General features: G+C 37.6%; 1 protein-coding gene across 2 annotated transcripts; it reads right to left on the minus strand.

The window, feature by feature from the left end:
* Positions 1-912: 912 nt before the first annotated feature.
* Positions 913-10,771, minus strand: LOC139134160 (KH domain-containing, RNA-binding, signal transduction-associated protein 2-like). Of its 2 annotated transcripts, XM_070701081.1 has the most exons (8): positions 10,523-10,771; positions 8,623-8,747; positions 8,289-8,405; positions 4,311-4,457; positions 3,393-3,785; positions 2,850-2,920; positions 2,598-2,671; positions 913-2,119 (listed from the first exon to the last, which is right to left on the minus strand). In XM_070701081.1, exons 1-8 carry the CDS (start codon positions 10,617-10,619, stop codon positions 1,995-1,997), a joined length of 1,149 nt encoding a protein of 382 aa, XP_070557182.1. In that variant the 5' UTR covers positions 10,620-10,771; the 3' UTR covers positions 913-1,994. The 2 variants fall into 2 exon arrangements, with proteins under 2 accessions (XP_070557182.1, XP_070557183.1); XM_070701082.1 differs by lacking the exon at positions 4,311-4,457 and having other exon boundaries at positions 10,523-10,755.
* Between the last annotated feature and the right edge of the window lie 6,931 nt (positions 10,772-17,702).

The following is a 17,702-nucleotide window of genomic DNA, read 5'->3' on the forward strand; positions in this document are numbered from 1 at the left end:
TCAAAACAAAAAATATTCTAAAAGCATCAGTGCCCTTTCATTAAATATTGCAGAAATAAGCAAATGAAGATGGATTTGAAATATTTGTCACATTAGAAAGGCAATGTTATAAATGATATGCGGGGAAAAAAACGTGTGTGGTTTGAGGTTTTAGGAAAGTGGAACCAGATTCTTGAGGTGTATTCCATATCAATGGTTATGTGGCCCTCTACGTTCTTCGTAATTCAGATCACTTGACTGCATTCAAAGAAAATTGCAGTCCTTTTCACATATTAAAATACATGCTTTTTGAAGAGAAAAATGGGTAGCATTTTCTGTCTTACGAAAAAATCCAGGTAGCACTATGTATCTTTCATCTTGCACCAATGTTTACATGTAACAAAGCTTGAAACCCACTATTACGTGTCACTGAATTCACTTTTACCAGAGTACAAATTGTACTGGCGCAAAAATTGGCTTTGGAATGCATGTGGGACTTCAACAAAAAATCCACATTTTATGCAACAGCAAACTGTTATTACCATATGGCTTTTGAGAAAAGTATATTTGAAGAAACCCTTTGACAGAACAACTTACAAGTATATTCAACAGAGTATTAAATTATGATATGACAGCATTTTCAAGTTCTTCACGTACAAATGAGTGGAGATTACAAAATCAAATTTGTAGGGTCTCATTTTTCTGAACCAAGAGTTGATCTTTCAAACTTCTGACGCTGAGGAGACAAATAATGTACCATGTTCAGCTACGACAGCATAGTAGGTTTATCATATATGTTTATAGCCAAAGGCATGAATAACAAGATGGATGTTAACCTTGTCATTAATGACAGCAATCACAACTATGCTTAGGAGGCACACTTTGAATTAATTGGAAGGACGTCATTATTACATTCAATTAGGAGGCAAAGTATATGGCAAAACGGCTTTATTCATATTTCACACAAAAGCCAGAAGTTGGAGACAAGTAAAAATAGACATAACATCAAGTGTGTGGCAGTTTATACATGTACTATTGGAAAGGATTCTCAATGCATTTATTTTATGTTCCCTCTAAGTTCATGAAAAAGTAACTCTTTATTTTATGATAACAGATAACATGTTCATGTTACATACAGAACAATTAAAATTCAACACTGGTTTATCTTTTTCTCAGGGCAAAGCCCTACTGGCCTAATCTGTGATAAAATTATTGAAATATCTGGGAGATTAAATGATGTGACAACAATTTAGACAACACATGTCTCAATGTACCAAGGTCATGAGATGAAACTAAGTTCGGTCTAACTTGCATATGAATTTTCTATCTGTTAACTACAATACATTTACCACCTTTCTGAAAGAAAAATGTTGACATGATTTAAGATTTTTATAAGGTTTGAACTCTTGACCTAGACACTTTTAACCTAAGTGAGAAATAAGATTATACAATCAGTGGTAAGTATTACTTAATGTTATAAAAGATTACAAACACTAAATGGTCACTTGAGGGGTTCAACTTGACAGTTATCGCCATATTATCTAAAACGTAACATTTAAATATCCTACAAAAACAAAAATTTTTCTTAGATAAAATACATGTAAAATTTGTGATCTTCTCGTTTTTCAACTCATTAGGACTACCATACATATGAAGTACACATTTCACCTCAACTTTACATCTTTAAGTTAAAATATGCTCACGAGACAAATTTGTCAACAAACATATCTACTTTTATGCATTTCTAATCAACGTTATAAAATGTCGGATACATTCAAACAGCAAAAGGATTTTATCTCTCACTTGTTCAGTTTATGATGGTCGATGTTACAATGTGGTTCAGAGCTATTAGTAAAGCTGTAAAGAATCAGCTTGCCATGAAATGTTTTGGATGGATGAAAAAGCTATAAAAGCTAGAAGATATTGTCCATGTCATTGTTGAGACACTGTCCACAGATGGAAATTTACAGGTTTGAAGGCAGTTATTCAGGGTGTTAAAAACCTTTCAGCTTACTTTAGAATCGGTAAGGGTGACTCCTGCCCACACCATGTTTCATGGCTGGTGATTTGAAACGAGAAGGCCCACCACTGGCTCCACCGGTTGAAGTGCCACCACTGCCCCATCCTTGGTTGCCACCACCTACAGAAAAACATGATATCATGAATTTAGTTTGTATGTCTGAAGTGGCTCTTACTCTTAGATCTTTCAAACACATTATTTCAATACCAAAATTTTATGTTACACCATGTCATTATGCACAAAACACGTACTAAAAGACACTTTTTTAAAAGTAAACCTATTCAAACAATATATATCTCACCTATTGTTATTCGGCATACACAAAAGTTGCTAATTATTTTTTCATAATAGTAGATTATTTTATTATACTGACACCCGGAAAGAAGACATCCAAGCCCCACTAGCTACAATTAGGACGACGCATGGTGCATTCTTATCGCATTACATAAACTTGCGAGCACTGGAAAGATAGTGCCAACTCCAATTTTTGAAGCTCAAGCTCTTCAGTGACTTCTAGTACTAGCTGTAATTCCTGTGAAAACACACAGTGTGTACTCACAGGAACTACAGTAATGACTGTTTAACACTGGGGACTTACCAAAACCTGATCCATAATTTCCACTGTTATCCCCTCCTGTACCACTGTAGTCTTCGTAATATCCTTCATTACCACTGAAAGACAACAACAACACATCAATACAGCCCTGCATGTGTCGTTTATCATCATGATTTACAGGACAATGGGACCAAAGAAAGTACAAATTTATTGCCTGATAAAAAGGTCTGGTTTTCCTGGACCTTTCCTGACTGGATTTACTCCATGAATAAAGCCAAAATGAGAGTTACTCACCCACTGGTGTCACCATATGACTGATCATAGGACTGGCCATAACTCTGATTGCCATAGGATTCATCATATCCCTGAAAACAATGAAATATTTGTCAATCTTCGTCTAATTACAGCAGTTATTTTTTATTCTTATAAAATATTGAACATTTTGAATGATTTATCAAAAATCATTGAGGACAATATGGTCCATGCGTGAAATCTGGAATTTAAATGGACTCAGGCAATGAAAATAACAACATGCAGACATACCGTATACCTAAGACTATGTGTATCAATGCACGCATACTTATCCATATGCATAGCACATCATCAAAGTTGGAGAGCAACATTTGATTTTAGAATTTACCCAATATCACAGGGTGAAATGTTTGGATGCATATATTTTATCGTATCACATTACTTGTAAAATCTTCTTACATATACTGAAAAATACGTAATTGAGATCCTCCCATCCTACTTTTGTAGAAGATTTAACTTACTGATGTAACCTACTGAAATTCTACTGCAAGGATTATTACAAACAAATGAACAAGTTTTACTTACATAAGATTCTTGATCCATCATCTGTTGGTTTCTTGCACCACCTGTGTTATCAAATTGTTGAGGGCCACGCTGTCCCCCTCCCATACCACCTCCCATACCAGTTCCTCCCATACCACCACCGCCTCCCATTCCCATACCTCCTCCCATACCCATGCCCCCTCTGCCAGATCCAAAGCCTTGTCCCCTTGGTCCTGATTGTGCTTGACCCCTCATGGCCATGCCTCCTCTTTGGCCTTGCATGCCTCCTCGGCCCATCATTCCACCCCTTCCTCTCATACCCTGACCACCAGGGCCACCTCGTCCTCGACCTCTTCCACTCGGTGGTGCATCTAGTGTACCATTGATGACTGCTAGCTCTCGTAACTGTTCTTGCCTGATTTCATCATTATTGTCCTTCAAGAGGAAAATCAAAGTTATTTCAGACTTTTTAGATTTCAGAATTTTTGGGTCATCACCAAAATTGGAATTCAATAGTTTTGATCTTGTGCACATATGTTAATTTGCTACAGAGAACAATGATTACAATAAGACCTCGTATGTATAACACTCAGAACACTGAATAATATCAAAGTTCCTGCTCAGACTTCTCCATAAGGACTTAGATGGTAAGACCATACAGTGTTTTCCAGAAAAGAAAAAAATAATAACCTGACACATTGAGAGAAGTCAATGAAAGTTATCCTTCCTATGTAAATTGCCCACAGGTGTTTTTACTCTTTGGGAAAACTGAGGGGCTTCACATTTACATAACAATGTATAATTAGCATATCCCTTTGATGTGAAAGGATACTCTTTTATATGTTTATTCTAATATGAACAGATTGCTTAAAAACAGAGGAGTTACTAATCTCTAAAAATCCTCATGGAAAACCATGCCACTCATGAACTTTTTCAAGCTATGGTAAACTGAGTACTTACTGGTACAAGGTATTTCTTGATTTCATCAAGTGCATAGCCCATTCTGGTATGTGCTTCACCAGGCAAGGCATAGACTTCAACCATCACATGCAAATCCTCATTCAAATGAGCATACTTGGATGAACTGTCTTTCCGGAGTTCATCCTCCTGTTGGTTGACATAGTAACAGTGCATTACACACCCTAATCTCACTTTGAATTTATGAACACTTTACAGGTACAGAACTTTTTTACATATATGAATTTTGGGAGTACTTTCCTATGCAATGTTCCTTTTCCGAAAAGAAGACCTGGATTTTGAGATAACCAACCTTCTGCAATTTTGTTTTCAATGAAGCAGCAAGAACACTTTCAATCTGTTAAAGAGTTTCCATAACTTCAAGCATTTATACTTGTACAAAGATTCTACAAAAAACTTAATTCCTATACTGCATTTTCTGTTGCAGGTATGATTCAAACACTTTTCAGTGCGTGTGCCTTTCCCTATCAACATGGACAAGACATAGACAACATGGAAGACACCAACAATGTGCCTTGAAGTATGATTGCCTTCTGATGGGTGATGTTTCTGTGATATCCGTCAATATAATATGAAATAGATATGAATGATTAAAGGCGGAGCCTCCCTTTAAGGTGAAGTACGACGAATTACGTCAAAATTAAGCTGTGGTGTCATTTTCTTGAAACTTTGCACAAATATTCTTGGAAGTTGTGCAAGTGCAAAATAAAATAAAAAAGGGGGTCACCACGCTCGTTTCCATGGAAACGGACTTTAAAATGGCGTCGTTAGAAATAAATAAAAATGATATAATTCACTTAAACTAAAGAAAGCAATTATAAAAAGCGTAGCAAATGAGTTTATTTTAATAAATACCAAGACTCAAGATCCATATATATCGAATGTATAGTTTTCATGATGTTTGTAAAGAAATTTTTACATAAGTATCGATTACAAAATGACGATATCGAAATTATATCACTACATAATTTTCGAACTTTCTTCCTGTCGCTTTGAATGGTGTCATTTTGACCAAACTTGGCGAATGAAATCCTGACATAATGCCATTTAGTTTACACTTTTAATAAAAGGGTGTCACCATGCTACTTTTTACAATATCTCCAAGTGAATGGGTAATATGCGCCATATAAATGGGAGAGAAATGTGAATTTTTCGCTCATATTGAATAAAAACCAGCTTCCTAGGGGGTCAAAATATGACAAGGTTATAGGTCACATATATTTCTAAGAGACTGGGTCAAAAAATTAGGTAAAAGCGCAATTTCAACAATGACAGGTGATGTTAAATACATGCGCTACAAAGTAACCCATTTGCGACAGGCTGGAGTTAAATCTGCGCAGAAACATTCTAAAGCGTGTGCGCGTCCGAATTCGTCGCCCTTTACCTTAACCCTTAAAACGCCATGCCCGTATATATCCGTACACGCCAACTCACGCTCAGCGCCATGCACGGATATATCCGTACATAGCCTGAGGTTCGCTCAGGCAAAGTTTGGAACTTGATTTCCCGCGTTTAACAGGTCACCTGACAAATAAATCCATTCCTTACCCTTTGAACCCACTTCAGGTCCATATAAGGACTAAAATAATGACATCATCAGTTGTAGCCACGGCAATTTCCAGTAATTTGAGCGACCTTTCGAGGAAATCGGGTCGACTATTTTTACCGTGAATATCTAATCAGATCTGGTCGCTGACTTCGCCGAAGTGAGAGACATTCTGAACGCTTTTTCCTGCTGTACATCCTAAAGACGATCGTTTTGTGACAAGTTATTGGCCATTTCTTTATAGAAATGACATATTTTGGTATTTTTTGAGGATAATCTCTGAGAAAATGAAGACTTTTTTTGATCGGCCGAACGTGATTTTGAAGTTGAACAGCGGCTTGAATGGCGTCACCACGGAGCATCGCATTGACCAGCCTCTCTGAAAGCTCAAGTTTGAGTATGTCAGTTCGGTTTTCTAGGCCGAAAACACTAATGATGAAGAAATTTGAAAGGATTTTCACGAAATCTTAATTTAATCTGTGATTTTGGTGCGATCAGGTCTGTTTATGTCAAGTAAACTTTGGTATCGCGGCATTCTTCACCGTGTATCGAGACGGCCAAGATGGCCGCCGATCACGGGTTTGTGTGTACAAAACGTACAACACGGCACGTTCCGAACTGTTGATCTCGGGTCATATTCCTACGTCTATAACATATTCTTTTGTCGAAATATACCCGATATGTAATTATTTATATCATATCTATTGGTTTCTGTTCATTTACTGGCGAATTATGTTGCGTGCTCGTCAAAATACGTGATCAAACTTTCGTATGTGTTCACATTGACTGTCATGATTTACGGAGACGTCGCGATCAAACGTCAGGGCCAGTACGGTTATCGAAAGCGTTCAGAGGCGAATGTCGTTCTTATTGTACCTCAAACTTATTTTATTTAGTTCTTGAATCGAATTTATTTTCTCAGAAGTTCAGGTAGTGCGTTTTTGTGGTGAAATTTTTCGTCGTTTGCCAATCACAGGGTAGCTAATTTCGTAGCTGAATACAGGCTCTGATTTGAATTGCCTTGTAAGATGGCAGCTTGTTCATGATATCAATCAAATTTAGTTGTTTGTGTTTACTTGCAATGCCAAAATCTTTCAAACATATCCTCTCTAACTTTAATGGCAACATTCATTCCAGAACAACAACTGAATTATATCTGATAGCAATCAGAATCCAAATAAAAAATATAAAACAAAGATTTTTCCTGGTTACATGGTTTCACCTTTTGATGCAGAAAGAAATACACAAACAAACAAACAAACAAACAAATAAATAAATAAACGACAAATGAATAAAAGATGTTGTTTACTAAATTCAATCATGTTGCTGATTAAAATTGTCTTGGGCTGTATTTCACTTGTGTTATATGCTTTTGTGTAGCTGTGTTGAAGGGTATGTGGTATTTGTATTATTGACAAATATCAACAACTGTTTGTTTGTTTATTATTTACATTTGATAAGTTCCGCTGCTGAAAATTTTCACCAAAATATGTGTCTTTTCATGACATTTAAAATGTGTAAAAGTTTGCAGGTTTTTGGATGATAAGATCTATTTTTAGAGTCTTTTATTCATTTTCAATACATTTTGAACCAAAAATGTGCATTTTAAGCCCATTTTCCCACCCCCCATTTGCTAAACCAAACATGGAAAGACTTCTCGAAGCTTCTCCATTTCCTGATCTTTGAAATTCATAGTGGTTTGGCTGGGCTTCCAATCACAGGAAAACACTGTACCTGTCTAAAAAGAAGTGTAACATGTCAAGTTTATTGGTTCAAAAAGTTCTTGGCATGGGAGGCTATATTGCATGAAAGTCTATGGCGTCTTAAGGGTTAAAAGGATGCCAAGGTATGGCGGCGTTCATTGTGTAAGTGGACACCAAACAGGCAACATGCGGGCACTCGCTCCAGAAAATGCAACTTTTTAGTTTTCCCCCGCCGCAAAAACCCAGACAGACTGCCAAGCGGTCAGCGTGACGTTGCTGCTGATCGAACTCTGTGGTTATATTCAAAGTCTAACGCGACTGGAAGACAATTTTTTAGGAAATTCGAGCGTTTGTGGAGGGGAATCAATGACCATTGACTATTTGAACTGACCGTAAATCAAAAGCTTGCATAAACTCTGTTTGCAGGATTAGTAACATGTAACAAAAGGTTGAGATCAGTTTGTGTAATTAATGTTACAGAAATCAAACATCATACTGGCCATGTGTTTGACTGGGAGGAGAACTCCACTAATGCGAGAACCAGGGATTGAAAAGTGCCGCTTTAAATTCAGTGTGATACCCATTGAAAGGCAATCTAAGTTTTAACAATAATTATCTATAAAACAATCTCTCACTCTGTGAATTTAAATCAGTTTCAAGTTATTTATTCTAGCTCAGTTGCTATTGGATTTTATTATGTCATAAACTTACTTTGCTCTTGTCCCTCATAGAACCTTTACCCAAAATAGTAATTCTTGATCCGGTATCTTCTTGTAACCTTTTCAGTGAGTTTCCTCTTGGACCAAGAATCTTTCCTACAAAGTTAAACTGCAAAAGACAAAGAAAAAAAAGTATTAATGAGGAAGATAAGGGTTTCTTCCTTAAAACAAGCTGTTAAAACCGATGTACTCTCCCAAAAACTAAAAGCTCTCACGATCTTAACATGTTCACCTCCAATTGCTAGTAAACAGGTCCACAATCACCATTGACAACAATAGGTTTGGGCCACACCATGGTGGTGAAAGGGTTAAGCAAGTACACATACCTTAGGATGGTCTCTGACAGGAAGCAAGATCTTTTCAACAAGTTTCATTGGCTTGTCTTTAGTCAACTCCAAAAACTTTGATTTTGCCTTCTCTGGGTCTTTTGCGTCTTGCACTCTTGTCATTTCTGTGGAATAAATGAAATGTCACAATCAACTGCATTACTACTGGTAATCATGAAAGTTTTGGTGCAAGGCTGACAGCTAATTAAGAATTACAAGCTAATGTTAGATTATAAATCAGGCCAAGTTGTCATGGGAACTGGTTAACTTCAACACGGAACAATCCAGTTACTTATGTAATCTCACTTCATAAATCTGGTAGCAAAACATAAAAAATATGGAAGACAGACTTCAAGGAAGCCCTTACCCCACCTTGATTTCCCAAAGTGTCTTTTGCAGGAAGGACAGTGTGTGATGTTTATATGCACTGCATTAGTTCCAAATTCCCGAGTGGGTGCCCCCCACCCAATGCCCCTCAATATTTCAGGAGGGCTCTAACATAGAAGAAAGTCTTGACAGGGTGTGGAAGGAGATGGCGGCTTCTCGCATTACAGGAAAGTCTTGCCAAGACAGGATGTGGAGGGCAAGTAATTTCCTATTTCCGCCGCTGTCATAATTGCTGCAATAATTGTAGTCCTATGGCCCAGTGGGCATAGCCAGTGCTGGTCTGATAGTGATAGGACTTCAATTACTTTAGCTACTAATATTGTGCGGTGATATGTTGTAGTTGAACATTGTGCATGCACCTCGACTTTCATAGTTGCATATACATGCACAGCAACTTCACAACGAATTGAAATACTGGCATACATGTGTCAATGGTGCTCTTAGCTGCAAAATTGTAGCTCTACGGTGAGGCGGTCGGTGAGTTTTGTTTTTTGCGACCTCGCTCACCAGTAGAGCTACAATGCCGAAGGCCCTGTAGCATACAAAATAAGCGCGCCATACATGGCGCGGCATTTTCATGTTAAATCCCACATATTTACTGCATTTGGTCGTACTGATTTAACACTACTGAAGACTAAACACTATACTACACTAACAGTGTCGTTTATGGGGTTTAGTATTAGCACAGACACGTCGATCGCGATCCATAAACATTGAGCGTGTTTCTGGGAGCCGCCATTACCGAAAGTTGGTAATGGCTGCTCCAAGAAATGTTTTTGGAACGCGATCGACGTATTTGAACAAATACCAAACCCCATACACGACAAGGTTAGTGTAGTATAGTGTTTAATCTTCAGTAGTGATAAATCAGTATGACCAAATGCAGTAAATATATGGGATTTTACATCAAAAAGCCATGCCATGTGCAGCGTGCTTATTTTGTATGCTTCAGGGCCTTCGGCATTGTAGCTCTACTGGTGAGCGAGGTCGCAAAAACCAAAACTCACCGACCGCCTCACCGTAGAGCTACAATTTTGCAGCTATGGTGCTCTAAGTGTAACGACATGTTGATCTATGCGACTTCTGAAACACTGCAATGCCAGTCCACAGTACAAGCAGTGGATTTCTGATACATGCAAGTTAGTTGCTATTAAAATCTGAATAGCACTATGATGGCAACTGTTTGTAGGAACACGGAGTAAACTAAAAACTCGACATCTTTGAACTTTAACATCACAGCACGCTCCATAAATATCGGATGAATAAATCGCGTAAACAGTAAATTGTTGGCACGTGGTCGCCATCTTGCGTACGCCATTTTACATTTTGTTAGGTTAGAATCATCACAGAAGACCTTCATGGTAGTATTGACGCGAATTTTGAGTTTTCCCCCTTACTTTCATCATTACTAGTTCCGGTTGTACAGCACTGGGTACTGCTTCAAAAGTATAAAGTCTTTGATTTCACAGGAAATACGACCGTGTGCAATGAGACAAAGAACGCAGTGCTTTACCTTCTGTGACTAGCTTTGACGCATTTGTGTAGCCCGCTTTGTCTAATTCCTCTTTCTCCTTGAACAACTCTTCCAGATACTTTGAATCGTCTGCCATTCTTGTAATTATGTGAATTTCTCCCTTATAAGACGATATATTACAGACGGTTACCGTAGTTCGCTAAACTGTCCACGAGTTGGGGCTTGATAGGTAGTCCTGCACGCACAACTGAGCTCACAAGCCGGGCTGACTTATGACCCCGCTTTATTCAATTTGTCCATCCGCTCAGGACAACTTGAAAATGTAGTTCGATATCACATGTAAACATATAATTTAAAATCCTTTTCTTTAAAGAAGATTCTGGTCCATCAAAAGAAAATACAGATAAGGGCAAACTGTTTCATGATGATATATTTATTTCATCCATCTGAACTTGATCTTTGCTAATTGTAAACCACGATAGAACATGGATTCATTAAATCAATGCGCGATGATGACACGAGCTGTCAACATGGTCACCGGGGGGGAGGGGAGGTACTCCCATAGAAAAGGTATACGGGTATGTGCCCCGGGGGGGGGGGTATTCCATGGCGAGTCTCAAAACCCGGACCGAGACGAGTCGAGACGAGACCATAATGACCCCTCAGGCCAGGCGTTGTAAATACATCATATATACAATACTACAGAAAGCTTGCAGTTTGTTGTGAGTGTCAAAGATCGATGCACAAAGCAAGAGATAGCACAATCAACGATTGGAACAACTGAATAAAGATTTGTTGAGGATTTTTCAACTTGAGTTCAAGGCGAGCTCGAAACATGCGAACTGCGATGCGACGTCGGCATTTTGGCCTAGGCTAAGCGATAAGCGCCAGATTCAGATTCTACTATGATATCTACTGTGAATTCAAAATAGGTAACCTTGTATTAGAAACATACATACAGGAGATTTAAGTAATCATTTTTTAGAAATTAGATTCACCATTTATAAACACATTATAGGAAAGTAAACTGGAGGCTCATAGGTTTAATTTTATGCCGTGGCTATTGACAGGCGCCTGTCAATAGAAAAAATTTGGCTATTGACACGCGGGACTTTTTTAGCCAAATTTTACCGGATTTTAGCGAAATAAACTTCCTCATGCTTCTCAGAATGTTTTCCTCTGCCATTTTTTTTCGTAAGAATGAACAAAGTCGTCGTCCACGGTTCTTTTAATTGCAAAGGAAAAGCCGAAATATGAGGATAAGAGGTAATGCTATTGCAATTGGAGAGTCAGGAATTTCTCCTAAATGGCATCATCTTTTAAGAATAGTTCTGAGAATAATGTTATAAAGTAAACAAAACGTTTATTAGGTAAAAAAATCAATTTGTGGGGGCAAGGGCGACTTTGCTTCCCCTGCAAACCTATTTGTCAAGTATAGATCCATATTGAAAACTTTTTTGCACATTGAAAAGGAAAGACATTAGTGATAGCAATGTTTACTACGATGTTTTAAGCGAGAAAATTTTTTTACCAAAATGTTTTAATTTCCGGGTACAGTTTTGTCGTACCCAAGGTCATTGGCTTTACTATACCATGGAGGCAGCACACCAGTGCTGACCCGAACTGGAGGTCAAGGTTAAAATGTCGGCTCCCCGTGTTGAGACTCCTTGTATCTTTCTCTCTGGCTCTTGCCTTGCGCCGTTTCTAGGCCGTGAAGTTACGCTTCGGGTGTTTTTGCTTGCTATTTTGGATTAGCTGACGAAGCTTTAGAATGTTGTCACCATGGTAATAGTCGTTTCTCAATGCAGGCATGCGGAGTTATGTCGAAAGCGACCAAGCTGTCAATGTCGCGGCCATCGGAAATCACGATGCCTGTAATGACAGTTCTCTGACGTGAACTACTAAGATTTTCCGACTTTTACAATGCAAAACGGACCTCATCATCACTAAAGGGTGGCATTGTACCAAATAAGTATCACCAATCGGCAAAATACGCGTATGCAGGACCGTGGTTATGCTAGAGTGACACGGTGAACGTGTACGACGTACCGTGCGTGACGGTTTTCGCTAGCATTGCAAAATATTGATTTTCCGACGTATTAGAACTTATTTTGTAATTACTACATGGCAGAACAATGTGTTCTTCATTTACGTGGAAGAAGAGCAGTTTATTTCACTAAAATGTGGTGAATTATGAAGAAAAACGTCCCGCGTGTCAATAGCCAACTTTTGTCTATATGACAGGCACCTATAGTGGCTCTGCACCATTTTTCTACATTACCGATACTATAGTACATGTATGTTATGTGTATGGAATCTGAGGCAGCCTCAGATTAAGATTCAAATTCGGAGAACTATGCAACCACTGACTAGAATGTACGAAAATGAACAAGCATTAGTCGATGGTAGGGGTGGGATATCACTTCTTTGACTAAGACAGAAGTGGATCAACGTCCTTTTTTTCCCGTGGCATTGGTACAGATGCTGCCTTTGTGCAAAAAAACCCGTAACTTTTCTATCAGTAAGATAGGAGGTCTTTTGGTCTCGTCTCGACTCGTCTCGGTCCGGGTTTTCTGACTCGCCGTACTTCCATTACTTGCCAATATGTATACGTGCCGCCCAAGGGGTGGGTATTTCAGCAACTTGGTCTAAAATGGGGGTATCAGTTCACAGTAAACCAGGGTCTAAAATGGGTCGATTTTTGAGTGCCACACAAGAACAATTCCAACTGTCAGTTCCCATCTTCCTGGTACAGGGTTTTGAGCTGCACTCAATAAGCATCGATATCTTTTTGTGTGGCAGGGGAACCATTAAAGAGACCCCCTGGCTTTAGCCAAAATAAATGTAGACTTTGTTTTAAAACACTGTCACTAATTGGTCAGAATTCCATATATGGAAGAATTTTGCCCAATAGAAAATATCGAAACAAAGTGGCTCTACTACTACTCTCATAACAGGTCGACCATGGGAAAACTAGCAGTGCCTTATTGAAGTACGGCGAGGCTGCTTGTAGTTTGGAATTTTAAAAACTACCAGTTAGACTGTAACTGCAGATAAGTGATAATTTCAGAAGCTGGACAAAACTTTGGTGAGGGTGAAAGATAGTTTTTTTCACTCAATTTTTTTAGTATTTCCAAAAATGTTTTTGGGAAATCATGGCTTGGCCAGCAACAAAACCGTAAATGCAGTATAGTGGTAAGCTCTGCCGGTAGCTCGGTCACGCAAATGCTTGCTTTTTACCCGATTACATTTTTGCAAATTTTGACACTATGACTTTTGACCTGGGTCAAAGGTCATAAGGTCTAAAATGGGGTCCTAAAATAACGATATTTTAGGTCTAAAATGGGCCCCGGGTTTTTAACGTGCGGCCGCACACCCCTCCCACTCCTTAGACCAGGTACCCCCCCCCGGGGTATGTGCCGCCCAAATGGGTCACTTTTTCACGAAAATATCCCTAAACAAAGGTCGATTTTCATCTGGAAAATCTCTAGACATTCGTTGATAACAAAGCAATTAGGCCATATCCCCTGCTTTAAGAAAACCGTCACATCTAAAAGAATAGAAGTGAAAATTCCCAAAATTTGTCAAAGAAATCCCTAGCGATGGGTCATATTTTTGTTATATTCATGGATGATGTTTTCAACTTGGTTACTTCGGCGGCACAACCCCATATGAAAATATCAAAGTACCCCCCCCCCCGAGTAGTACTCTCAGCTTTAGTAGCTTTATGATAATTATAGTCCTTATTTCAACAGTAATACCAAAGAGGTGTCAGCAATTTTTCGAGCAAATAGGCCTAACATCATAGACAACAATAAAAATCATATTACTAAGTTCCCTTATAGTTTTATATGCATACACTGTATCACAGGCGCGTGGAGTGTTCAGTGTAGAGTCAACGTAAAAGAATGGATGTTTCTGATTGCAAGGCAGAATGACGTACAAAATACTGAAAAAGAAGTATGACAGAAAACAGATAGGGCCTAAGCTCAAAGAATAATTGTGCTGGCCCAAGACAGAAAAGTTGAAAAGTTACTTCCACAGCGATCCAACGAAGAGTATTATTGATAGAAATTCTGGATGGATTTTTGGCGTGGTATGCAAGACACTGACAGTCACAGCTAGTAAAAAATAAAGACTATATTTTGTGCCGTAGCAAAGCTGGAATCTGTAGGCCCCTACTGATGATAAGCTTACCGGACTGTTATTCCAAAAAAAAAAAGAGTTGAACGAAAAATTTCCTCGATTATTAATTGTAAAAACAAATATTATCGTGAGGCTGATACATGTCCATGGTCGTCGGTATTTCATCTATGACGTTTGAAACTCAATATTCATAGTATAATGTTCTAAGTGATTCTTACCTGTGAAATCAGAGATTATGGACAGATTAAGTCAGAAATAAAGTCAAATAAATAAACAAAAAGGTCTTTTTAACTCCTGTCAAACATAATCTGAGTGCGTAGTAAAATATCTGGAAATGCCTCTAAATATAAAATCCATAAAATCTTGTAAAAATATATTTCAGTATCACAAGTACACAAGTATCACAAGTACACCAGAGAGCACCTCTTCCCCATTTCTCGTTATAAGCTTAGGGACCGTCGATAATAAAAGCTGACGCACAAGAAACGTAATTCCTTCGTTTTACTTGAAACCCCCTCCCTCCCCCTCAAAACGAAAGTTCTTATGCGAAATCAATTTCGTATTATGATGCCGTTTCTGACAAACCCACACGCACCTCTCCGACCCGCACGCTCATTAAAAAAAATACGGAAGTACACATTAATTAATAAACCTCCCTTTTACGCGTTCCACTTTTTAAGACATAGAACATTTTAATGCATTTCGCACGTAGGAAAATATTTCACGTACATGTTTCACGTTGAAAAAGCGTACAGGTTTTTATTTCAAATTTATATCTTTTCGTTGTCTTTTCTGTCTCCGTATTTTGTGGTCATTCTGTTCTCGATGAACGCGAAGGTAGTATTTCGTTCTCGCTGCAAAGTTGCACTTCGAAAACAATAGACGAAAATCCTTATGCGATTTTGACGCACACAAAACGAAATGAGCTTTTACCCCCTCCCCCCTAAACGAGAGAATTACGTTTGTTGTGCGTCAGCTTTTATTATCGACGGCCCCTTATGCTTCGCTATTTTCTGCGAGTGTTATCTAGCTAGTAAGGCACTTTCATTTCTCTTTAGACTTCAATTTGCCATGAGGCAGCGAATACCAAGGTGTGTGTTATTGGCAATGAGCCCTTCCTTGACTTACAATTACACTCTAGTATTTTTTATGAGGAGGACAGTTTCGAAATAGTTTTCCACGAGAAAATGTATCTTAGTGAAAATGAAAGATTTCAAGAGAGTCGTTGCTTCAGCTCAGTACGTAATTCAGTGAATATGGTTGGAATCTGCAAACAATGGTGAACAAGAAAACATCACATGTGGTGAACTCACAAATGAACAAAAAGCAGAGACGATCTGGGAGAAATATCTTTAAATCTTTTGAAACTGTACAAAACAATCACATACGAAAGCAAGAACTTTACTCTGGTGACGATGATGCACATATTGAAAAGTAACTGGAGCACAATTTCCGAAGAACTATAGGCCTACTTTCCAAGTTTACTACTTTGACGTATGGGTGCATAACAAAGACACATGTAAAATGTTAGTGTAACACTTTTTATAAATATGAACATTGTTGATAAGAAATATTATCAGATTATATATAAGTTATGATATAAACATTATTTTTGGTCATTATTGAAAGGAACGAAAAGAAAGATCCTGCACAACTGTAATACTTGATAAAGAATCAAACCTTTTACATGAAAAAGACAAAGTTAAAAATATTCCTTGGAAAGTACTGGCAACGTTTAGGAGAACGAAGCAATCAAAATGGTACTCCAAGCAATAATTTGTACCAAGAATCAAAGAATTTTGTGGAAAAGGTAACCTCATCTGTAGGTAATAACACAGATACAATACAAGTGAAACCATCAGTTGCATAATTGAAATCTTAAAAATAATTTGGCATGTGGTCCAGATGAAATAACACATGAAATCGTTACATGTGTAAAGGTGGTGGGCAGGTGATAATTGACTTATTGACTGCACTTTTTAATATTTGTACAGTTTAGAAATTGTTCCAATAGAATTTGGGGAAAAAATCATTATATCACTACATAAAAAGGGTGACACAAGAAATCTAAATAACTATAGAGGTATTTCATTGAGCTCAGTTATCGGAAAAATGTACAATAGAATCATAGAAAAAATATGTAACAAATTTATTCGTATCAACGGGTATTTTAGGTGAAACTCTAGAGGATTACGGAAAAATATGCTAACTATTAACCAAATTTTCATTTTAAAACGATTAAACAACGATTCGAAAACATTAAAATAATTACACATATCCTGCGTTTTTTAGCATTCAGGAAAGCTTGTGACAGCGTTCGGAGAGATGGATTATGGTAAGCATTGTGGAATAACGGAATCAAAGGATATTGTGTGATATCAATAATAGAGTATATATAATAATTATATACACTACATGTAGTAACTTTCGCCGTACACTGAAAATGGGTAATAGTGTCACTTGTATATTTATGCAGAGATTGTGAGGGTTGTTTACATAAGCAGATTGCACTGTGTAAAGGATTATTTTTTAATCAAAATCATAATTATTAATAATCATAATTATAATAACAATGGGGTTTCCAGAAGGTATTTACAGAAAATAGACGACTTTATTTGTAAGAAAGCAAGATTTTATTATTCTGTAACATTCATATTAATAATTATCAATATTCATGATTAATTTTTGATCATAACTGGAAAAATCAACACAAATAATGTCCAATTAGCCTGTGCATAAAAGTAAGATTACACATGTAATCGCATACTATGTTGTAGGTAGGCCTAACTGTGAGTAGAAAAGAAATAAAATTAACATTTCTTTTTCCTTATGCTGAAAAATGTCGTATCCCGTGACTTTGATTGTTTTGTTGTAAATTAAAGCCGGTCAAAGCGACATGGACATCTTATCAAACTTTAAGTATTGTCATTTACTGTCAGGTAGGAACCTAAAGCTTTCCATATTATATACTTTACTTTACTTTACTTTACTTTATTGCTCAACAACACACTCAAGGAGTGTGGTAAGGCAAAAATTACAAAACTCAGCAAACACTGGATGAAGCTGCTGCTGG

Source organism: Ptychodera flava, chromosome 5 (genome assembly GCF_041260155.1).
Source record: "Ptychodera flava strain L36383 chromosome 5, AS_Pfla_20210202, whole genome shotgun sequence".
Classification (NCBI taxonomy): domain Eukaryota; kingdom Metazoa; phylum Hemichordata; class Enteropneusta; family Ptychoderidae; genus Ptychodera; species Ptychodera flava.